At 44.8% G+C, this 21,630-nt stretch overlaps 1 protein-coding gene and 1 long non-coding RNA gene across 2 annotated transcripts in view; one reads left to right on the forward strand and one right to left on the reverse strand.

Annotated features, from left to right (window-relative positions):
• The window catches only part of LOC137448571 (uncharacterized), a 34,223-nt gene extending 13,250 nt beyond the window's left edge, over positions 1 to 20,973 (reverse strand). The window contains exons 1-2 of the long non-coding RNA XR_010989139.1: positions 20,720 to 20,973; positions 83 to 131 (exon numbers count right to left, since the gene is read on the reverse strand). This is a non-coding gene — a long non-coding RNA (uncharacterized lncRNA). The remainder of the gene's footprint in view (positions 1 to 82; positions 132 to 20,719) is intronic.
• Positions 5,249 to 13,936, forward strand: LRRN4 (leucine rich repeat neuronal 4). The gene is made up of 5 exons (XM_068153210.1): positions 5,249 to 5,447; positions 6,574 to 7,313; positions 8,460 to 8,664; positions 10,238 to 10,375; positions 11,268 to 13,936. The coding sequence occupies exons 2-5, from the start codon at positions 6,620 to 6,622 to the stop codon at positions 12,589 to 12,591; spliced, it is 2,361 nt and encodes a 786-aa protein (XP_068009311.1). The 5' UTR covers positions 5,249 to 5,447; positions 6,574 to 6,619; the 3' UTR covers positions 12,592 to 13,936.
• Positions 20,974 to 21,630: the final 657 nt, after the last annotated feature.

Genomic DNA, 21,630 nt, shown 5'->3' on the forward strand with positions numbered 1-21,630 from the left:
AGTGTTCTGAAGGCCTGCAGACCGAGTTATCACAACCCAAGTAGTGATTACACACGGATAAAAATGTAACACCTGTGCCTACCTTCAGCCACTCAAGTAGTTCCCTTACAGCCAAAGGAGATAGAAGACACCTAAACCAAAGCAAAAAGTGGATTCAAAACATCAATCTTTTGTGGAATTTCATTAATTTCCAGGTTTAAAACAAAAATGCTTTAGGTACTATTTAAAATGACTTGCCGTTAGAGAGGTGACACTTAAAGGCCTTTCTATTTGCCACCTGCATTACTCTCCTTCACTGTGACATCTAACTCTAAACTAGTTTGGGGAGGTTTAGGCTGGATATTAGGAAGAAGTTCTTCACAGAGTTATTGACCATTGGAATGGGCTGCCTAGGGAGGTGGTGGAGTCACCATCACTGGAGATGTTTAAGAGGAGACTGGATGAGGCACTTGGTGCCATGGTTTAATTGATGAGATGGCGTTGGGTGATCGATTGGACTTGATAATCTTGAAGGTCTTTTCCAACCTGGTTAATTCTATTCTATGAATTGAGTTAGGAACTAAAATGCCTGTAGAAGTGATCATACTTATGTATGTAATGCAGAATAGAAAGAGGTTACTCAGTGGGTAGTTCTGTGGCAGAAGAGCCTGCTGTATGGAGTTTAAATCATACCTAAAGCCTCCACTGACCTGGAAAAGACCTTTAAAAGATCAAGTACAACCATTATCCAAGTACTGAGCATGGTGATAAAACATGTCACTTAGTACCACATCTCTGCATCTTTTAAACACCTCCAGGGATGGGGATTCAGTCACCTCCCTGGGGAACCTATTCCAGTGTTGGAGAACCCTTTTAGCGAAGTCTCTTCCACTATCCAGTCTAAACCTCCCCTGGCTCAACCTGAGGCCATTTCCTCTTGTTCTATCACTTTTTACGAGGGAGAAGAGACCGACACCCATCTCAGTCCAACCTCCTTGAATGTTGTAGACCGCAACATGGTCTCCCTGCAGGCTCATTTTCTCCAGACTAAACCACCCCAGTTCCCTCAGCCATTCCTGATCTGACTTGTTCTCCAGACCAACAGCTTCTCTAGACCCACTGCAGGACCTCAATTTCTTGTAGTGAGGGCCTGAAAATTGAACACCATGCTCAGTGTGTGTGCTCACCAGTGCCAACTAGGCACACCGGCTGAGGGAGCTGGGGTTGCTTAGCCTGGAGAAGAGGAGGCTCAGGGCAGACCTTATTGCTGTCTACAACTACCTGAAGGGAGGTTGTAGCCAGGTGGGGATTGGTCTCTTCTCCCAGGCAACCAGCACCAGAACAAGCAGACTCAGTCTCAAGCTGTACCAGGGGAGGTTTAGGCTGGATATTAGGAAGAAGTTCTTCACAGAAAGAGTGATTGGCCATTGGAATGTGCTGCCCAGGGAAGTAGTGAATTCACCATCACTGGAGGTGTTTAGGAAGAGACTGGATGGAGTGCTTGATGCCATGGTTTAGTTGATTAGATAGTGTTGGGTGATAGGTTGGACTCAATGATCTCAAAGGTCTCTTCCAAGCTGGTTAATTCTATTCTGTTCAATGACCAACCCCCACAAATCTTTTATGGGGAAGCACAAGCTGTGCTTGCCACTCCAAAGCAGAGCTTGTCACACAACTGTTTTAAGGAAGCCCTGTAGTTGCTACCCATTGTCTAAATAACCTGAACACGTGGATGCAGAGATAGGGTAACTGTAGTTCTCATCATCAGAGTGTGGTGCACACAGAATCACACACAGAATCACCAAGGTTGCAGTCCCAGTTGTCTGGACTGGGATTTCACAGAAACTACCAAATATTTGTCTTTTTTTTTCCTGCCCCTCCCTTAGCCTCACTCCATGTGTCACTGCCTGCTGAGTAAAACCTCTTGCTGCTCGGTACAGAGGATTTCTGCCAGCTCATCCTAGCTGGCTGTGAGCCCCTCTCTCATTTTAGCTTTAAGGAAATGATCTCTTCCTTGCTGCTGTCCTCCATCGTTCCTTTAGATCTTCAGCTATCCTCTCTCCTTCCTCCACTCACCTTGCAAAATTTTTCATGATAGGTAAGGAACATTTAGGAAAGGAATCTGTTTTGATCCAGCTGCTTTCAGGGCTGCATATGACTATGGCTCTACTACTACAGTCATCTCTAGAGGCCAGAGTAGGAAGGCACAACCCAGTGCACTGTACCTCCCTAATTCCAGGCTAGATATGGTCAGTGGCTCCTGAGGAGGCCTGCACCATCCCCTGCTCTGCCTGGCACCTGCACCAGCCCAGCTCAGGGCCAGCCAGTCATAGCATGAAGCCATCTTTAATCCCATCCCATCTCACCCAGCATGTCCCTGCCAGAGGGTACCCTTAATGCACATGAAGTGCCACACCCTTCTTACTCACGATTAGACTTGGCTTCCACTTGCTCATACCATCTGATTTACACAGAGAGTAAAAGACCATAGGCTCAGTGATCTGTAGTAACCAAATATTAATTTCACAGTGTCAGATAAGTGAGATGTTTTACAGAGAGAGTAAAAGCAGAACAAGGGCATCTGCCCTGAAATTTTACAATGCAGAGACAGGAATGTTTCTTAGATAAAACCAAAAACCTCTAGGAAACTAGTACCTTGGCCTAACTGCAACCCTATTCTGCTCATCGTGGTTAATTAAACCACAGCCAGATCAGGACAAAATACTGCCAATGTCAGACGGCTGCTGTCTGTTCTTACTCATCACGAATTCCACAGGGGATTTCACCACTGCCTTCAGCATGCATTACTACAACAGACAACACACACCCCATAGTTTTCAGAAACCTCAGGCTAAATAATCCTGTTCTTGCATTCTCTCCCTGTTCTCTGTAGGAAAACGTCTTGCTCTGTGGACTGACCTGCAAAACACTTCTTTTGTTGGCTTTAGAAGTCATTCTCCAGATTTTTTTTCAGGATATTCTCATTATTAACCATCACCTGGATCACAGCCAGTGAGAAACATTCGTCTCCTAAACTTTACAACCTGGTACCATTCTCGCCCTTTGCTCCCTCCTTGCTCCGCTTATCTGGGTGTCACTAAGGAATGCAAAGCTCATCCCTAGCATTCCTGCAGGCAAAGGGGGTTTGTGCAGCACTTAATTGGCCTCAGGGATGGGGAATCTTATTTCAGCTGTGTATCACCCATGTGAAAAGGCTGACAAAAATGCCTGCCTTTACAAATGTTCCCCCAGGTTCCCACTGAAACTTTTATAGAAGTAGGAAAAAAGAAGAACAACCTGAAGAAACACAGCCACTCACAAAGGGGAAATCTCTGCCTGCTGCTAGCAGATGATTTCAAGGCAAGGGTGAGAAAGGACTGCTGTCTGCCCTGGGAAACCTTTAACACCTGGGCAGCTGTTTAAGTAGTACACTAGCGGTAATAATAGAGTTTGCAGCTAGGCACAAAGTTAAGAAAATATGATGCTTGCCACAAACTGTTGGAATTTAAAAAGCAGAGACAAAGGTGAAAAAAAGCAAAATAAAACCATCTCAGTTTCCAAGCATGCTCTGCTTCTTTCAAAAGGTTATTTTATCATTGAGAAATCAAATGCTTCTGGGTGCAGACTTCACCTCCCTTCCTCCATCACTGAAACAAGTGGCCTACTTGCTGGCCACTCCATAAGGCTGCTTGTCCCAACCTCCAAAATTCAGTCAGTAAGGATGCACACATTAGAAATATGGCAGCATTTTGCTCTCCAGGTTTCATAGAATAGATTTTTAAGAGATTACAAAATGCTGCAATACCCAATGAAAATTCATTGGCTGTAAACACCGAGCTAGCAGCAGAAAACAGAAATACTTAACAGCCCAAGGAAAGCGCGGCCAGCACTCTGCCCCTTGGCTTCTCAGAGGAGCTTTGCCACCAGCATGTGTGCAAGGCCAGAGGGAAGGCAGGGTTTCCTCCACCCTGACACAGGCTGGACCTTCCTATTGTACCAAATTCTTCAGATTTTTTTAACCTGCTCCGCTTTGCCCTTTGACCCTGAGAGACCACAGATCTCTGAAGGTACCTGTTAGCGAGCGTGCTGACTGAAGCGCAGGCCTGGGAGCTGCTACACCAGGATTTATCTGGGGGATTAGCCCTCATTTAGGAAACTATTTATCTTGTCTTAGAGTCATTCCACACAGGAACAATATGTACACCTCCCCAGCCTCCAAGCGAGCTGCACTGGCTCCAGAGAGTCCTACTAAAAGACCGTATCTTGTTTTGTGGACGTTCTGGTGTTCTTCAAGGCTCTCTCCCCATGCCGACCATGAATGATATGTTCAACAGATAAGGTCTGCATACATGCAGATGGAAGGGTTTTGAGAAAGCAAGGCCTTTATCTGCACTTTAGCACCAAAGCAGACAGCAGGTCTGCATTGCCTTTTGTCATGGGACTAGGTTGCTGTCCTGACAAATGCAAAGCACTGACTACTGTTCTCCCTGGACATTTTCATCATTAATTGTCTTACAGTAGCAACTCAACAACCATCCCTTTGGTATTACTTTGGACCGGTCACTATCAATTCATCCCTTTCCAGTTCCTGGCTTTATTCTCATCCTTTGACTAGCCTATTTATTATTTGAATAGTGGGAATGCTGAGAAACCCAGCTCAGGGCAGGTCCCTTGGTGGGAGATGTTTCATACTGTCAGCAAAGGAGAGAAGGCACAGGAAGGGAATTCTTCCAAGCCACGTGGTATGGCTGATGCAGAACAGAGAACAGCCCACACACTTCTAGACAGGGAGAGGCCTCCCAAGTCTATCATGTGCAGCTTGAAATACCTTCTCCGTCAGCAAGAGAGAATTCCTCTCTGAAAGAGCAGCAGGTGAGAGCTTTGCTTTGGACACTTCCAACAGTCTTAGAAAAGTCATTTAACCTGCACGAACAGTTCCAGAACTCAGTCCCAAGAGTCTTAGAGAGAAATACAAATACTTGAGGCCTTTTATTGGCGCCTAGGAAGCCATCAAAACCCATGTCGGCAGAGGGAGCCTTAACTTTACATCATCTTGATCTGTCAGCAAAGAAACACAATGATTCCTCTCCCTTCCCCCCTGTCAGTGGAAGACCCGAGAGCTGGTCCTATACCCCCATTCCACGCCTTCTTCGTGAACAAAGAGAGAGGGAGCAGCCCTGCCCGAGTGTTGGGAAATAAGACCCCTCCCACCCACCTCCTGCTAGGGCCAAGGGAGCGGGAAAGCTGCCGGGAGCCACCCCCTCCAGGCAGGGGAAAGCTGGATGCGGGGGAGCAAGCCTGGAACAAAACCTCGCCTGCGCTTGTAAACAGAGCCGCAAGCAGGGAAAGCTGGGAAGAGAGGAGGCATTGCAGGCTCTGGGCTGAGTCACAGCGAAGAGTATAAAACCCAGGCCAGGCAACTGCAGGCACGCAGAGCTGAGGCGTGAGGCGCCAGGGCTTCGGGACAGGTAGGTGCCAGCGGATGCGGTTCAGAGCCAGGGACTAAGATTAAATCTAAAATCAGGATGCAGCAGTACAATTCCTCCTACCCTCTCCCCGCCATGTGCTGGCAATACAGCAGCTCCGGTGACCAGGACGCCCTGAGGCTGCTTAGCTCTTGCCCAGATCCAGATGACAAAAAGCACACGGGCAACCCAAGTTATACTATTTCGCTGGTCCCTACTTCAAACCTGGGTTTACATAGATGATGGTCTGGGCAAGACCTGGCACCATTTAGGGAATAAATCTGAGACACTTCGTACTACATGGAGCTTACAGGCACCCTCCTCCACTGTAATGTATTTTCGGATGAGGAATTTTAACACCTGGCAGCACAAAAGACAGCAAGAGAAGCACCAGTTTGGAGCTCTGGTTAATTCCTTGTCCCGACAGATTACCTGCCTCGGTAAATGACAAGGCAGGAACAGACTGTAATACTAAAATCATACATCTTGGTACACAGGCCTTTGGGCCCTGATCCAGGAGCTTACTTTTAGCTTCTGAGTACTTTCACTGAAATGTGTTTCAGGAGCTGCACTTTCAGCACATCCTATCTGCAGGAGCTGGAGTGTGTAGCATATGTGCAGCACTCACCTGTGGCACGACCCCTCAGACGGTGGGCACTGCCAGCTGGTCTGGAGTAGAGAAAGAGGGCTTCCTCAAAGCAGCTTGTTCAGTACAGTACCAACTGGTGTACTGGAGTAGTGTAGTCACTCTTTTGTATCACTGTGCTGCCCAGAGGCAGCCAAGCAGAGAGACTTGGTAGGCCACCTCCTACACTGCTGCTGTTCTGGGTGCCAGACTGATACTGAGGGTACTGGCATGGGATCCAGACACATGATACAATTTGGTTGCTTTCTGCATGAAAAAGTGTAGGTACGCTTTGACTAAGATTGCATGATACTTCTGCCCCCAAGGGTTCATGTTTATTTAGGCTTAATTACAGAAAAGACATTAATTATCACTTCCTTCTACTGTCTGGGTGTAATAGGAAAGCACTTACAAATATTTCACTTATTAATAGCTTGTACCTGCCTGGAGGGATTTAATTTAGTTCCTAATGTTGATGTTTTGTTTTCCCTTTCCTGAAACAAGAAACAAACAGACTTTGCAAGTTAATTGCAAGCCCTTTAAAAGAAGGATGTTTTCACAATTGCTCATCCTCTCTCTGCTGCTGAGGAACATGGCATCAGCATCAGGCCAGGTGAGCAGAGCAGAGCCTGCAGCATCCAGGGATGTCACCACCTTTTTCCAGCTGGCTCAGGAAGACTCTTGGGAGAATGTTAATCTCACCAGCATGTCTTGTGAGGATCGAAAGAACAGAACCTGGATCACCCTGCAACTGACCAACAGCAGTCTGACAGCTTTCCCCATCTGCCTTCCAGATACCCTGGAGACCTTGGATCTCAGCAACAACCTCTTAGAAGAGGTGAACGGCACAGAGATAGCAAACCTCCCACGGCTGCGCATCCTCTCACTGAGGCAGAACCATCTTTGGTCAGTTAGATGGGGATCTGAATCCCTCAACAGTCTCCTCTCCCTGGACTTAAGCTTTAATAAGCTGTCATCTGTGCCATCATGCCACAGCTCTGCCCTCCCTAACTTGCAGTGGTTGTCCCTGGCTGGAAATCCACTAGTTGAAATCCAGCCACTGGCTTTTTCATGTTACCCTCAGCTGCAGTTCTTGAACCTCTCTGCAACGCTGCTCGGGCAGGATGACAGCAGAGGAATTAGTGAGTCTGCTTTTGTCATCAGCACATCTCCCAGTGAGGCCACAAATGGGCCTGGAAGCACCATCAACATGCTTGATCTGAGCGGGACCTTTCTTGAGAAAAGTAAGTTTCCAGATTTCCCACTATAAACATGGGACTTGGTCAGGCTAGAGGGAGCAGAAGCCTTGCTGGGATGACAGCTCCCATCCTTGCAAAGTCCAGGGTGGAGAGCGAACACCCCACCACTGAAAGCTGCAATCAGCTGATCTGAATGTGCAAGGTACGCTCCAGCTGGTCATGTAACTGCTGGGAAGAAACCCTCACAGGTACCAGCCTCTCAAAGGAAGGGCAGAGAACAGACACCACCAAACACGACTGTTTGTCCCACTGTAGTCTGTCACCTTTATCCTCATTCCACAGTCAGCCCTGAGATTAGTTTTGGGACATGCAGGAGGAAAGTAACTTCTCTTTCCAGACATGCTGCTGAAATCTTTCTTTGTCTATCACCACAGTTATGCTTGCTTTCTATGGCTGTGCCGAAGTAGCACACAGAGGCTTTTTGTGTCAACGACAACTGGCCAAATAATTCCACACAGGGAGACAGTTGCTGCCCCGGGCAATTTACAGCATGATTTTTCCTTTTGCCTGCCTGCCAGCCTCAGTTCATAACCAAGGTGCTCAGGCAGACAGATGTTATATGCCTTGCCCAGCTGCCCTCAGCCTGGGGCAGAGCCAGAACCATAAGGGACTCCTCAAACTACAGGTTTCACCTCAACTCACATTTAACAGATAAACCAGATTTCCTCCATGAATTTGCCTACTTCCTCCTGCAGCAGCAAGTTACACCATTCAGTACTGGGATGGAAGGCACTTTTGTATAAACCTATTCTTTCCATTTTATGCCTCAGCTCTTTTTCCTATGCTAGGAGAAATAAGTTATTTGCTTTTCTCACACCAGTCAGGACTTTGTAGACCTCCATCCACCACTACATTGAACCACTGGCCTTTTAATCTCACCTAATAGGAAAGTTATTCCACATCTCTTATCAGTTTTATTGCTGTTCTATCTCCCCTTCTCACCATTACCTGCAGGTAATATTACAAGAATGGGACTGCATGGGTATTTATACACTACTGTATTGATTTTTGTTCTGTTTCATGCCCAAAGACATCAGACATATTTGCTATCTCTGGGAATGCAAAACTTACTTCCAGGCAGAAATCCAGAGGAATACTCTATTTAGGTATAAATCTTTTTTTGTGCTTCAGTTCAGCCAGAGTGGAGCAGAGACTTACGCAACCTCAAATCACTTCACCTGACAAAGATGCCACGATTAAGAAGCCTCGATGCTGACTTCTTGAAGTCCACACCCAGTCTCCAAGAGTTGAACTGTCAAGACTCCCACTCACTGAGTTTTGTGAGGACAGAGATGTTTGACAGTGTTCCTCATCTACGCCATCTCTTGTTTCAGAAGTGAGTTTTCTTTCTGTGTTCTTCCTCACATGATAATGCCTTTGCCTCACAGCACCATGGTGCCTGGGAACTGATTTTTATGCAGAGTTTGCCACTTGTCAAATATATTTTTAGGAAAGAGGAATGGGTTTGGGTGCCATGGACAAACAGTCTTGTACTCAAACATGCCTGTGATGTAACAATTGACACAGCAGAAGAGCTGTTAACAGCCCAAAGAGACTCATAGCATAGTTACTGGTTGTTTGAGATCGCATCCATCATGCTCCAACTCTTCTGCCCTATCTCCCAGTCCAGTGGATGCATTTATTCTAGCGCCATTAAGATTAGCACAGATCCACTGAAGGCCACACGTGATACAGGCTGTGCTTCCAACATCTATAATGGCAACATCTTACCAGAGACAAGGGTCACTGAAGGTTCTTTGCTCTACAAAGGATGAATGATAGAATGGTTTGGGTTGGAATCTTCATCTAGTCCCAACCCCGCTTCCGTGGGCAGGGACACCTTCCACTAGACCAGGCTGCAAAATCTGCACCTTGGAAGCACACAAAAATCCTGGTCTCTCCCACTTCTAGTGTGAGAGGTTAATTCCTTGTCCAGAATTAGTAAAAGCAATGGTTTTGTCCTTATTCTAGAGGTAACACCTTGTGTGATTTACTTGGGATGTCACACACTGGTTTTGTTTTCACACAACAAAAGCCTGAAAGTGATTTATCAAGAGTCAGTAAATTCCACTCAGAACAAACAGTATAAAAGAAAAGATCTGGAGAGCATTTCAAGAGATTTCTATAGTCTAGTAATATAAGCACAGATTACAAGAATATCAGAAAACAAATACTAGAGCACTGGCTGCGCTCTAGGAATCAGTTTTGGGAAAACAAACCAAATAAAGCAAAAACTGCGACGGATTCCATCCCCAGCTAGACTGCCACACTGAATTCACATGACACTTTACAATAGCTGCAGGAAAACCAGTTCAGAATGCTAAAAATCATGATCCAAACAACAAAGGAGCAGCAGTTAAAGTAAGATAAAGAACATCTGAGCACTCAGACTGCAGGGAGGTCACACTAACATTTCTGCAGGTAGGACAGCTTAAGAAGTAAAGATAAAAGGTCTTCCTGTCTTAGTCATTTGACTTAGTAGGTGAGAATCTGTATTATGAAAGGCAATTAGCAGGAAGAGGATGATTGTCACAGAGAAAGTCAAGCCATTACAAGCAGGCTGAGAAAGAAGCTAGAGAATTGGTTATTGTGTGAAACTGAATGCCTGTTGGCACAGAGGAGAGCATCTTTCTCAGAAGACCCTTGCCAAATGCTAGGTCTTGCCTTTCAGTTGCTTTTTTCTAGAGGTGTAATACCCTTGGCATGCTTTTGTTATGCTCAAACACACAGCTGCCACACTGGGCCAACAGGCATTACTCTAAAGTGCAGAAGGATCATTGTAACTTGGCTACTTCCAAGGGAACTGGGTATGTTGCTTTGTGTCTTAATACATGCTGTAATGCTGAGCACACTCCAGACCTTGGAAAGCAGCTCAACGTTTGCTAATTATTGCATTTGTCATCTTTTAGCTGTAACCTGAGTTCCTTTAATCCCTGGAATGCCAATTCGTCAGATAGCATCATCGTCAATTTGTATGGAAATCCCCTGTCATGCGACTGCCAGCTCTCCTGGCTGCTCTCCAAACCCAAGAAAGTTGTGCTGCAAAAGTAAGTGAGGTCAAGGAGATAAAACAATGCTGTTCACACACAAATGTTCACTACCATCCAAATTCCAATTCCTTGTGTATTGTTCCCTTCCACAAGAGGTAGAAAGGCAAAGTAAAGTTCCCTTCCTGGAAAAAGCATGGCTGATTTATACTTGAATATGGACAAATGTGATGGGCACATGTAGAACAGTACATAATGTGTAACTACTTGTGGGTTCTACTTTAAGGTGAGAAGAGCTTATTTTCTATTTCAGTTCATATTTCTGTTAGCTGGAGATAAAAAAATGAGCTGGCATGTTGGCCTTCATGAGCCAGCACCGGGAGCAGGAAAGTGATGGCTTTGCAAGAACTTCAGTTAATTATTTCCTCCTTGCCTTCGCATTCCCAAAGCCTACATCTGCACAGGCAGTCAACAAACCTCTTGCAAACAGCACCATTTTCACCTATTGTTTTCCAGCCTAATTACAGTAAGCTGTAGTTAAAAGAAGCACTTTGCATATGGATGATCTCTCTTGCTTTTGAAAGGCCACCAAGATTTGTCACCCGCAGGAGAGGGAGCAGGGAAGTAGATTGTTAGATTGTTTCTCCTCAGGATGAGCGTAGCAGCTGGATCCTTTACAAAAACACACAATGTCTGAGTAAAGAAAGAACTTAAGCATGGTCATTTAAAAGCATATCCCTCACAGCACAGCTGCAGCTGTCTTACAGATCTTGAGGACTCTTATCTCTCTCACCCTGTGTTCTCAGTGCATCATTAAGTCTGACCTTTTACAGCAAGCTGTAATAAAAACACTGGGTTTGGACAGCAGGTTGACGATTACGATCCAAGCAGCCTTACATGAACCGGTAGTGTTCTTGTGCATCTTATCTATTCTAACTTGTCCTCTCTACAGGGCTTCAGAGACTTTTTGCAACACATCCCAGGAAGGTTGGGGCAGACCTGCAACATCTTTTTCACTGATAGAGCTGTATAATAAGTGCCAGCCTGAGAGAAACACTACACTACCTGATTCAAGCACACTTGCTACTGAACATGATGCTTTCAGCCTTACCAGTTACAATGCCACTGCTGCAGTAACAACAGACTCTGCTCTGCTAACCAAAGACATACACACCAGCTCACTAAATCAGAGGAACACAATGAGCACAACAGCAACCAGTCCAACTGAGATGATGCTCACAGAGGCCAACAGTTCCCATGAGGAAGCAGTTTCTGAATCCACAAGTGATCCACCTTCCTTGGCATCCATAACTACCTCCCCTGGTTTTGTCAAAGAGCTCTATAGTCAGTCTTCAGATGATGGCTTCAGAAGTCAAACTGCGACAGATCAGCTCAAGGGAGAGCTCAGAACAATCAATGCAACGACTCCCCAGGAAGGCCCATTCAACCAGCCCACTACTGAATACTCCACTAGAGCAACAGAAAAGCCCAATGCCACTGATCATTATGTTCACTCCTTTGCCACTTATGCTGGGGAAAGTATGCCACAAACAAGTCGCCCCCAGGTGAACTCCACAAGAACCAATGCTCAGTCAAAGCCTGCACCCACCAAAGTGCTGATACACTATGTAGACGACTATGATTACGATGGACAGTCAACGGAAACCCCAGTGCAGCTGGCATACATCTCCTGTGACTACAATCCTTGCAGACACCTTCAGAAGCCATGCAAGGAACTTCAGAAGGCATCCCAGTGTTTATGCCCTGGAATGTCACGGGAAGATGAGGTTCCAGATCCACCGAGGATCAGAGAGGTGTCTGAAGTTACAGACAGCTCTGCACAGATACGCTGGTGTGCCCCAAATTCAATTGTTCAGACCTATGAGCTGATGCTTCATGTCCAAGGTGATGAGGACAGACAGTTTGTCCTGGACAATATTTATTCCACAGCAAGGCAGTACACTCTGTATAATCTATTACCATACACCACTTACCACATTTGTGTGACTGCTTCAAACAAAGCAGGATCAAGCCAGACAATAAAGCAGGAAATTCTGGGTAACTCATGCACCAGCTTTAAAACAAAACCCAGCTACAAGATTATCTTTGCTGCTCTGTCTGCAGCAAGTGGACTCTTTCTCATGTCCACAATTATTCTGTCTGTTTGTCTGTGTAAAAAATGTAAAAAGCCTCAGAGTGAGCAATATGGTACACACTTAGTCTCTTATAAGAACCCAGCATTTGATTATCCATTAAAACTACAAACAACTAATTAGCTCTAGATTATCATTCTCTACAATAACCTAGAGCTCACTGTCTCTATCGCCTTGGTATGATTTTGTAAGACTCTCAAAATGTCTTTCAGTACAGCTATGAAGTATCAGACTCACAGTCCAGAGAAAAACCCAAGAAAAACTAGTAATGAAGGTAGTGAAACAGAAAAAAGCCTTTGGATTCTTGCTTATGTGCTAAGCAGCAGCAAACCTGGACACTAACCTTGGAAACCTGGTTTTATGGCAATCTAGCATACATCTCATACAGTGAGTGGCTGCCCTGCCACTGTCTCCAGTATCTCTCATGGATACAGCCCACTGAGAGCCAAGATGCATCTAACTAAGCAAGACAGACTCTGCTTTATTCACATCAGTGAAGTTTAGTTTCCAATTTCTTCTGATGCCCATCTAAAGGTATTATCCAAAAAGACTGTTACTGGTAGGAATGAGAGAAAGGCCTGCTTGGGCTCTGTGACAAGGTGCTGTGCAGATCTAACTCTGGTGACTGCAACTGCTCAGGCCATCTTTAGCTCAGGGAAAAAAACCCATGAAGATTAATGGCAAAAAGAGAGCAAAACCCTGCAGGATCCTTGGGGCAGGATTTGTTCTGATTTCATATGATGTTTTCCACAACCAAGGCTTCCAAGTGCTATCCAAATACCAACTGCAGTCAGTGAGGAGTGTGCAGTATCCCACATAAGGAGAGAGCACATGAGCATTTGCTTCTCAGTTGGTTTTAAGCCTATATGACTGCTGATAATTTGCCTTGTACAAAGGCAAAGATCCAGGTAACGAAGCAATGTGATGCCTGTGTTGCTGAAACTTGAAAAACAAATCCCATCCACCAGCAGCAGAGTTATGAAGTACATTTTTTAAGTGTACTTTTGGGTGTTAATCTCTGCTACAAAACAAGTAAGATATGCTCAGAATCCTGGTTCTTTGGCAGCTTTGGGCATGCCATTAAAATTCAAACAGAAGTTTGATCAGGACAAACACAAACAATTCCTATGCAGAGACCCAAAGGTTTATGTTTTAGTAGCTGTATGTTTCTGCTGCTGTATCCTGCGGTATCGGTACAATATGTAAAGTCTCCCCAGACCTCAGAATGAAGGTACTACACAGTGTAAACCAGTCTGTGTTCTGTTCAGTATTCTTTTTTTAACACTTCCAGTACTAACAGAAATAAAAGCTACAAAGTAAGATTCTAGTTTTGTTAAAGATCTAGATCTTTGTGTTGTCTTTACCATCTACAACGTTTACCCTGAGAAATAACTCAAACGTTATGTTATGTTGTTTTGGAACAAACTTTCACCATATAGTAATGTTTTTATTATAGTAAATTTGTGTTACCTGGTGTCATAAGACCTTTCATTTTGTATGTGCCATCCTCACCACTATGGGCTTGCAGCCCATTCCTGCAGGTTTGTCCTTTCCTCTACACCACTGCTGGGAATGACACCAGCACTGGTCAGATGCTCATTGCAAACTCCTGCGTCTGTCCAGAGCTTGTCTGAGCTCCATGACTCAAAACTCACAATGGAGGCAAACTGCAAATGAAAAATCTGGGATGATGTCACCCCTCACTTTGAAAATATTTTTTATTTTCACATTTTGGTAGTTCAGACCTTTCCTAGTTCGGACTTGAGTTTTTCCACATTTATTTCAGGCCTGAGTTCTGCTGTATTTTCTGAAAGATCTGGTAAACAGGCACAGATGATACTTGAACTTATCTGAAGTGAGTAGGAACCTTCAATCTCTGACTCATTATTCCAAACTGGGGAAGAGATCATGAACTCCTTTGTGTTTGTACCACATAGCTCTACGAGACCTTGACTGGGGTCTGTGGTATTACCAGAAACAAAGTGGAGAAACATGAGATCTGTCAATAGCAATTTACACAATCTTCAAGATTAGTTCTAGGGGAGGATGACAAAAAACATATCACAACTGAAAATATTGTCCCATCCTAACTATGAGTTAGCCAAAAGCAACAACTTCTACAGTATTTTAACTGTGCTTTCAAAGAAAACTGATGCATACTTCCAGAAAAACTGAATCACCACATCATTGAGTCCAGACTTTGTATTGTAGCTACACCTACTGACTTAGAAAGTAAACCCTAAAAACCCAGAAATATTTTAGTTAATGGGATATAGCTATCTTAAATCCCATTTACTGGCTTCTACATAATTCCAGTATAACTGCAGAAAAAAATTGTCTTCCCCATTCTTCAACCTCAAACCCCAAACCTATCATTCCTATAGACACAATTAACAACCACTTTCAATGTTCCCTGTATTTTGATCACTGTGGATTGACACAAGCAGCAGAGCCAGCTCTCACTACTGGTTGGGACTGGGGCAGTGTAACTTCCTCACCCACACATAAAACCATGTGAGAAAGTTGCGCAGCTCTGCTCTGCTTGGTTGTTCCTCCTCCTTTTCCTGTTTTCATCCAACCACAAATTCGGTTTGTACACCCAACTCCAAAGACAAGAACCTTTGGCAGCATGACCAAGATACACACACAACTCTGCAGCAATTTTTAAAGCTAACAAAAGCCAACCCATTAAAACCCCCCCAAAATTAGCAACTCTCTTTCACAGTTCAACCTGTCCTGTTTGCCTGTGAGAGGAAGGTGACTTGGGAGAAATGCAGAGAGCATCTAAATACATTTTTGAAGAGCCTGTGTAATTTTTTGTTCTGGCTTTTCTTCCTAAAGAAGAAAATAATCTGAATTTCTAAGAACCTTCTCCATTCACACATCAATGTTTTTCTTTTCTAAGCAGAGCTAAGTTCAAGTAAAGAAATTCCAAAATAGCCAGAGTGATGCATGCAGGTACACCTCCTGGGTGCCATGGCCAAAGGACACACTGCTCCACCTCTAACTCAGCATCCAAAAAGCAGTCAGGGAGCCTTACAGAGTCTCCCAGACAGCAGAAACACTCTGGGAAAGTGGCCTCTCCACAATAAAATAAGCCACTCTCCACTCACAAAAGCAAAGGCCTAGCTGACTGAGGGAGAACAAAGAAGGACCACCTTGTCTTCAGTCCAACAAATGCCATTTAGAAGGCCCTGTCCTGGGTGACACAAGCAGTGGGTGGAAAAGCCCAGAACAGGAGGATAGGGTGCGTCAGCCTGATCTGCCTTCATGGCAGAAAGGAGCCTGCTTTTGAGAGCTGGCTTTGGCCAGAGGCATGAGTGGCATTTAACCAGACAGCTGGGAGACAATGCAGCTCAGGGTAGGAAGTTCACAACATACCACTGTCTTTATGTGCCTCTTTGTGTTAGGGTGCAAAAGTCAAACCCCTATCTCACTTCAGCAGGTACTGCACTGGCACAAACATACTCCTCTGTAGCGACTTCCAGAAAAATGCATTCATGTGGTGGTAGAAATGATGTCTCTGAGGGTACAGAAGCTTACTTGCCAAAAAGCATTCATGCTTTACCTGTGAAACACAAACATACTTAACACAGGTGTGGACGTGTTTGGTGTCTGCAGAAAGAGATATTAATGAAAGGACATGTTTGAACTCCTGGTGCCTTTTCATGTTATCAGCTGTCCAAAGTATGCAGGGGTTGTTCTGAAGCAGGGCAATCAATGTATTACAACAGTAACTTCAGCCTCTTTAAAAAGTAATCAAGCAGGACAACAAACTATAATAATTTTAAATACATTCAGAAAATACTACTTCACAGCAAGGCTGGTGTTCTGCTGGCATCTGGGGGGGGGGGGGGGAATGGGAATCATCTCCCCAGGTACTTTCCCACAAGGAAATACTCTTTCAGCAAAGAACTTTTAGCCTGCACCCTGCCAATCGAGGCTCATTGACTTACACTACTCGTGTAACCTTTTGCATGCCCCAGCTGTGGCACCTTTATAGTCAGGGGCTGCCAAGCTAGCAAGAAATAAATAACCTCCATTTTCACTGCTAGAGATGACCAACTCGTACCTTCAAGCTGACATTTCTCATACCACAACACATTTCTAGAAGTTCTTTGACAATGTAGCTCCTTTTAAAGTACAGTCTTAGTTAAAAAAAATAATTGCTTGAATCCATAGGAATCCCTTGTAACAATTCCATGGAATTAGCAATGTTTACCCTAGTATCTCAGCAGAACAAAGTCACTATAAGCAGAGCCTTTTTCTTCTCTGCCAAACCATGGCATTGTATTCTGTGCTGCTGCTTACTCCTCACACTTTATTGCTGGATGACATTACCTCTAGTACATGTAAGAAGATAATACTTCCATGGCACTTTGTGTATTTCCTGACATATTACCACAGTGCATAGACTCACTTTTGCTAGATCCTTTGCCAAAAAGCTGGGTGAGGCACCTTCTCAACTGCTTACCTCAGCTCTTAAGTTATACATTGTTTTAAAGGAACCAAAGGGAGAAAAAACACTGAGAATCCTAACAAGAAATGAAAGGAGTGTGAGAAAAGGGACAAAAAGCCTTCTCAATACATAGTCCACTGGATACACCCAAAGAAGAGAGAAACCAAGAAAATTAAAAGAATTCAAGTGAAAAATACCAAGCAAAAGCCATAAACCCTGTAATCCCTCATTCACTGTCTCCTCCAGAAGGTGGAAGCATTGATGCAGCTATTCCTGCCACGCAGGCTGGCACAGGCCTTGGAAGCTCCTCAGGGCTCAGACACCAAGACTAGCAACTTCTGGGATGAAACTCCAGACAGAAAAAAAACCCCCAAACAATCTCACTCAGCACTTGGTAGATACTTTCCTCTTCTTTGAACACTCAAAATCTACTTGCTGTGCAAAACATTTTATGCTGTGAAGGCACAAGTATTGTGTTCATTAAATGTTTAGAAGTTCCTCACTCTTATCAGAGCATGATTAAGTAATGGTACTTAATAAGTTATCTAAGGCCACTAGGTGAAATGATGTCACCCTCTCTTTGGCAGTCATTCACAATGCTGTCATCACCATTGCCTTGAGAATACCCAGCAAGCTTTCTTCAGGAAAAAAGACCCTACATGAAGCTGATGTTCACGTCCGACGTGACGTAAACACATTGAGCAGCAGAGATACACATCCTAGGCATTTCTCATCTTGCAGGCATTTCTCAGAAACCCCATTTTGCCCCATATCACTTGTTTAGGTGGCCACTGATGATATTCATGCTTGGAAGGTTGTTTCATGGTGTTCACATTGCACTAGAACCACTTGGTATGGGGACTCTTCTTTGACAAGATACTGCACAAACAGATAGTAAAAAAGTTTGCCATCTAATTGCATCACACCAGAAATAGTGGTGAAGGAAAATCAGGAGACAGAGAGGTGATGTGATCTGTGCAGAATCACAAGCACCTTGTACAGCAGTGACCATGAGGAAAGTTTCACATCAATAGCAGTTCAATGCCTCTACCCAAGTGAAATAAAACACTGAAAGCCACAGAAACATCCCAAAAGGAGTCTGTCTTCAGTGTGCCTTTAACTAAAAGAGTCTCCTCTGTGCAGATGCCTGGTCACTCAAAGCCAAAAGCTGCAGAGTTTCTAACACATTTAGTCACAATTGGCTGCAGGTGGCAAGTCCTAGTTGAAGGACAGACTATTAAGCACACAATTTTAGTTTTTTTTCCAAAGAAACAAAGATTAAAAACCCCTAACATTTACAAAACCAGAGCCATGTGTGGGTTTTTCTGTGTTTGTTATCATGACAATGCTCCTTGAAAGTGCTAGAGAAGGTCAGAACAGACAGAAATTATGAGATGATAAAAACAACATAAGAGAGAAAAAGAATGTGCAAGAAACTCCAAGTCTAAACTCAGCTCCAACCAAATCTGGAAGGCTTCTGTGAGTGCTAGGCCTAAACTTGACCTAACAACAAATCTGCTCCTTTAGGACTGCTGTCTGAACCTCACCTTCACATTGGAATCACAGAATCACCAAGGTTGGAAGAGACCTCAAAGATCATCAAGTCCAACCTGTCACCCAAGACCTCATGACTAAACCATAGCACCAAGTGCCACGTCCAATCCCCTCCTGAACACCTCCAGGGACAGTGACTCCACCACCTCCCTGGGCAGCCCATTCCAATGGCTCTATTTCACATAGACTGAAGAAAAAAAAAAATAGTGAGTAGTCATCAAAGCCCTAAACAGAACTCAACAGTTTGATAGCTCATCTAAATTACAGATAGACGCAAAACAAGTACTCAAACACAATGTGAGTCAGTCTCCACCCAGTGACACCTTAGAACCTGCAATGATCGGATCAAACCGAACCCTACACAAGGAGTTTCAACATGGAACAAGGCGGCAGTGGGTGACAACCAGACAACCCCTTTTACATCCAGTGTAAACCTGATTGCATAGACAAATGCTTATGAACCCACTCATCCTCCCTCTGCCCTGAAGAAGCAATATTGCCAGTCCAAAATTATGAGTAAGAAGGTAGCCACTAACCACAGCAGCCCTAAAGTTAGCTCAGCAGCTTGCTATGTACCAAGTAAAAACGCTGGCTCTCCACACAGCCATGGGACAAACTCCAAGGCCAACCAATTCTTCTCACTAGAGGGGTTGTTTTTGCCAGATGCAGAGTGATGTGTAACAAGATGGCTGTGATGGCATCAGAACTAACCTTCATTTCCTTCAAAATGCTGATAAAACCTTGTTCCTAAGCTGAATGCAGCACTGAGCAGCTCGTGCTCACTGATGGTAATACACATGATCTGCTCTCCTACCAGAAACCAGGTTTGTTTCACCACTGGCATAACAAAGTCCAGCTCAGCATCAGAGAAGCAGCACCTGCCACTGCTGCGTATTTGCTGCGTAACTGTCTACATGGGAGCACTCCACTGGCACTATTATATTATTGAGATGGATGTGCTTGATCCCCTTAACTAAACTAGCAGCAGTTTGCTACAGACTCCAAAGGGGGTAAAGGCCTGAGCTACAGATTTCATACTAATGAAAGCCATATAGCTAATTTCATTAGACATAAACTGATATCCAAGTCTGGGACTAAGCTTGCATCCAGCTGAACCTAAACTCCTCTGAAAAGAAGTTTAGAAAGCAAGAGGGTCCACTATGAACTTTATAACTCAACAGGAGCATCTCCCATAACCTCCTGAGTAAATCACTCTGTGTAAATCACTCTAAATCAATTTTCATAGTATCATAGTATCATTCAGGGTTGGAAGGGACCACAAGGATCATCTAGTTCCAACCCCCCTGCCATGGGCAGGGACACCCCACACTAGATCAGGCTGGCCAGAGCCTCATCCAGCCTGCTCTTAAACACCTCCAGGGACGGGGCCTCGACCACCTCCCTGGACAACCCATTCCAGGGTTTCACCACTCTCATGGTGAAGAACCTCCTCCTCACATCTAGCCTGAATCTCCCCACCTCCAGCTTCATTCCATTCCCCCTAGTCCTATCACTACCTGAGATCCTGAGAAGTCCTTCCCCAGCCTTCCTGTAGGCCCCCTTCAGATACTGGAAGGCCACAATTAGGTCACCTCAGAGCCTTCTCTTCTGCAGACTGAACAGCCCCAACTCCTTCAGTCTGTCCTCATAGGAGAGGTGTTCTAGCCCTCTGATCATCCTTGTGGCCCTTCTCTGGACACATTCCAGCACCTCCACATCCCTCTTGTAATAGGGGCTCCAGAACTGGACACAGTACTCCAGGTATGTTTCTCCTTTGTATGTTTCTTCCTCATACTAATAGTGAGCCCTGCATTCAAGCCTCGTTAAATTGCATGAAACCCATTTTTGTTAGTATGTATCAGTGATCTTGTTGATCTAACTCGCTCACCTATAACAATATAAAAGCTGACTTTTCACATCCAGTCAGAGGTGTGCCATAAAATGTATATAGTTTAGATATGACTTGCCATTCTTGTTTCAGTCAAGAGCTCTTTTGAGCTGCTGTATCTTAATCTTAATTCACTTTGTGGATTCAAGTATGCATTTTGTATCTAAATGTGTCATTGTGCCTGTATGCTGTTCAAGGTGAAAAACATAACTTATGTAGCTGTTGAGAAATCCCCCCAAAAACAAGTGTACAGAAACTTTGATAGCAATACAACAGTTCAGGAAAGGTCAACCTAACAGGTATATGCTATCTTTTAGCTCTACCATTATGTTTATTGGTAATAAGCCTACCTTTATCCAATGCTGATACAAGCTGAAATAAGTCACTCAGACACATGGGAAGATCAGGGTGCTACAAAAAAGCACATAATGTTTGTGTTCTTTTTTCTGTAACTCAAGGCTGTCTAACTTCACTTGCTATAAAGCTGCTTCTTAAAATCCTTTTTGGTGACAGGTTTTGCAAATTTAAGAAAATGGGTGCTCAAAACCTACTTAAACCAGCTGCAAGGGCAGCAGGGAAAAAAATGCAAACTGCCAGCCCTGGGTCAGACCAGAAGCGACACAGCTACGCTCCCCTAGTGGTAACACGGCACTAGTATCAATTGCTTTGTAAGAGTCACCTGACAAATACTTCTGCCATAGCTGGGCAGCCTCTGGGCAACCTGGGCCACTGTTTCACCACTCTCAGTGTAATTTCCTTCCTCTATCTAGTCTAAGCGTCCCTCTCTGAAAGTCACCTCCCCTAATGCTGTTGCAACAGGCTCTTCTAACAGGCCTGTCCTCACACTTCCATAGAGGCCCCCTCTAAGTACTGAAATCCTCAACAATACCTCCCTGGAGTCTTCTCAGCTCCAGGCTGAACTGTCTCAGCCTATCCTCACATCACAGGTATTCCAGACCTCGGATAACTTCTCACAACCACAGATGTCCGCAGGAAACACTTTCCCTCAGAGCATCCTCCTTGCCACCCTTCACTACCCAGGTGCAGAAATCCGCACACTGCTCCATCCCTCTGCTGCCCTGCACCTCCGTGCCCCGGCTTCCCCGCGCGGCGGGTAGAGGAGCGGTCACCGGGACTGAGGGGCCGCAGGTGACACAAGCCCTTACTCCCGAACTCTGCCCCTCACTACCCGGGCTGAGGGGCCGCAGGTGACACAAGCCCTTACTCCCGAACTCTGCCCCTCACTACCCGGGCTGAGGGG

This window comes from Melanerpes formicivorus, unplaced genomic scaffold (genome assembly GCF_026170545.1).
Source record: "Melanerpes formicivorus ecotype bairdi unplaced genomic scaffold, bMelFor1.0.p_v2 SCAF_25, whole genome shotgun sequence".
In the NCBI taxonomy this organism is placed as follows: domain Eukaryota; kingdom Metazoa; phylum Chordata; class Aves; order Piciformes; family Picidae; genus Melanerpes; species Melanerpes formicivorus.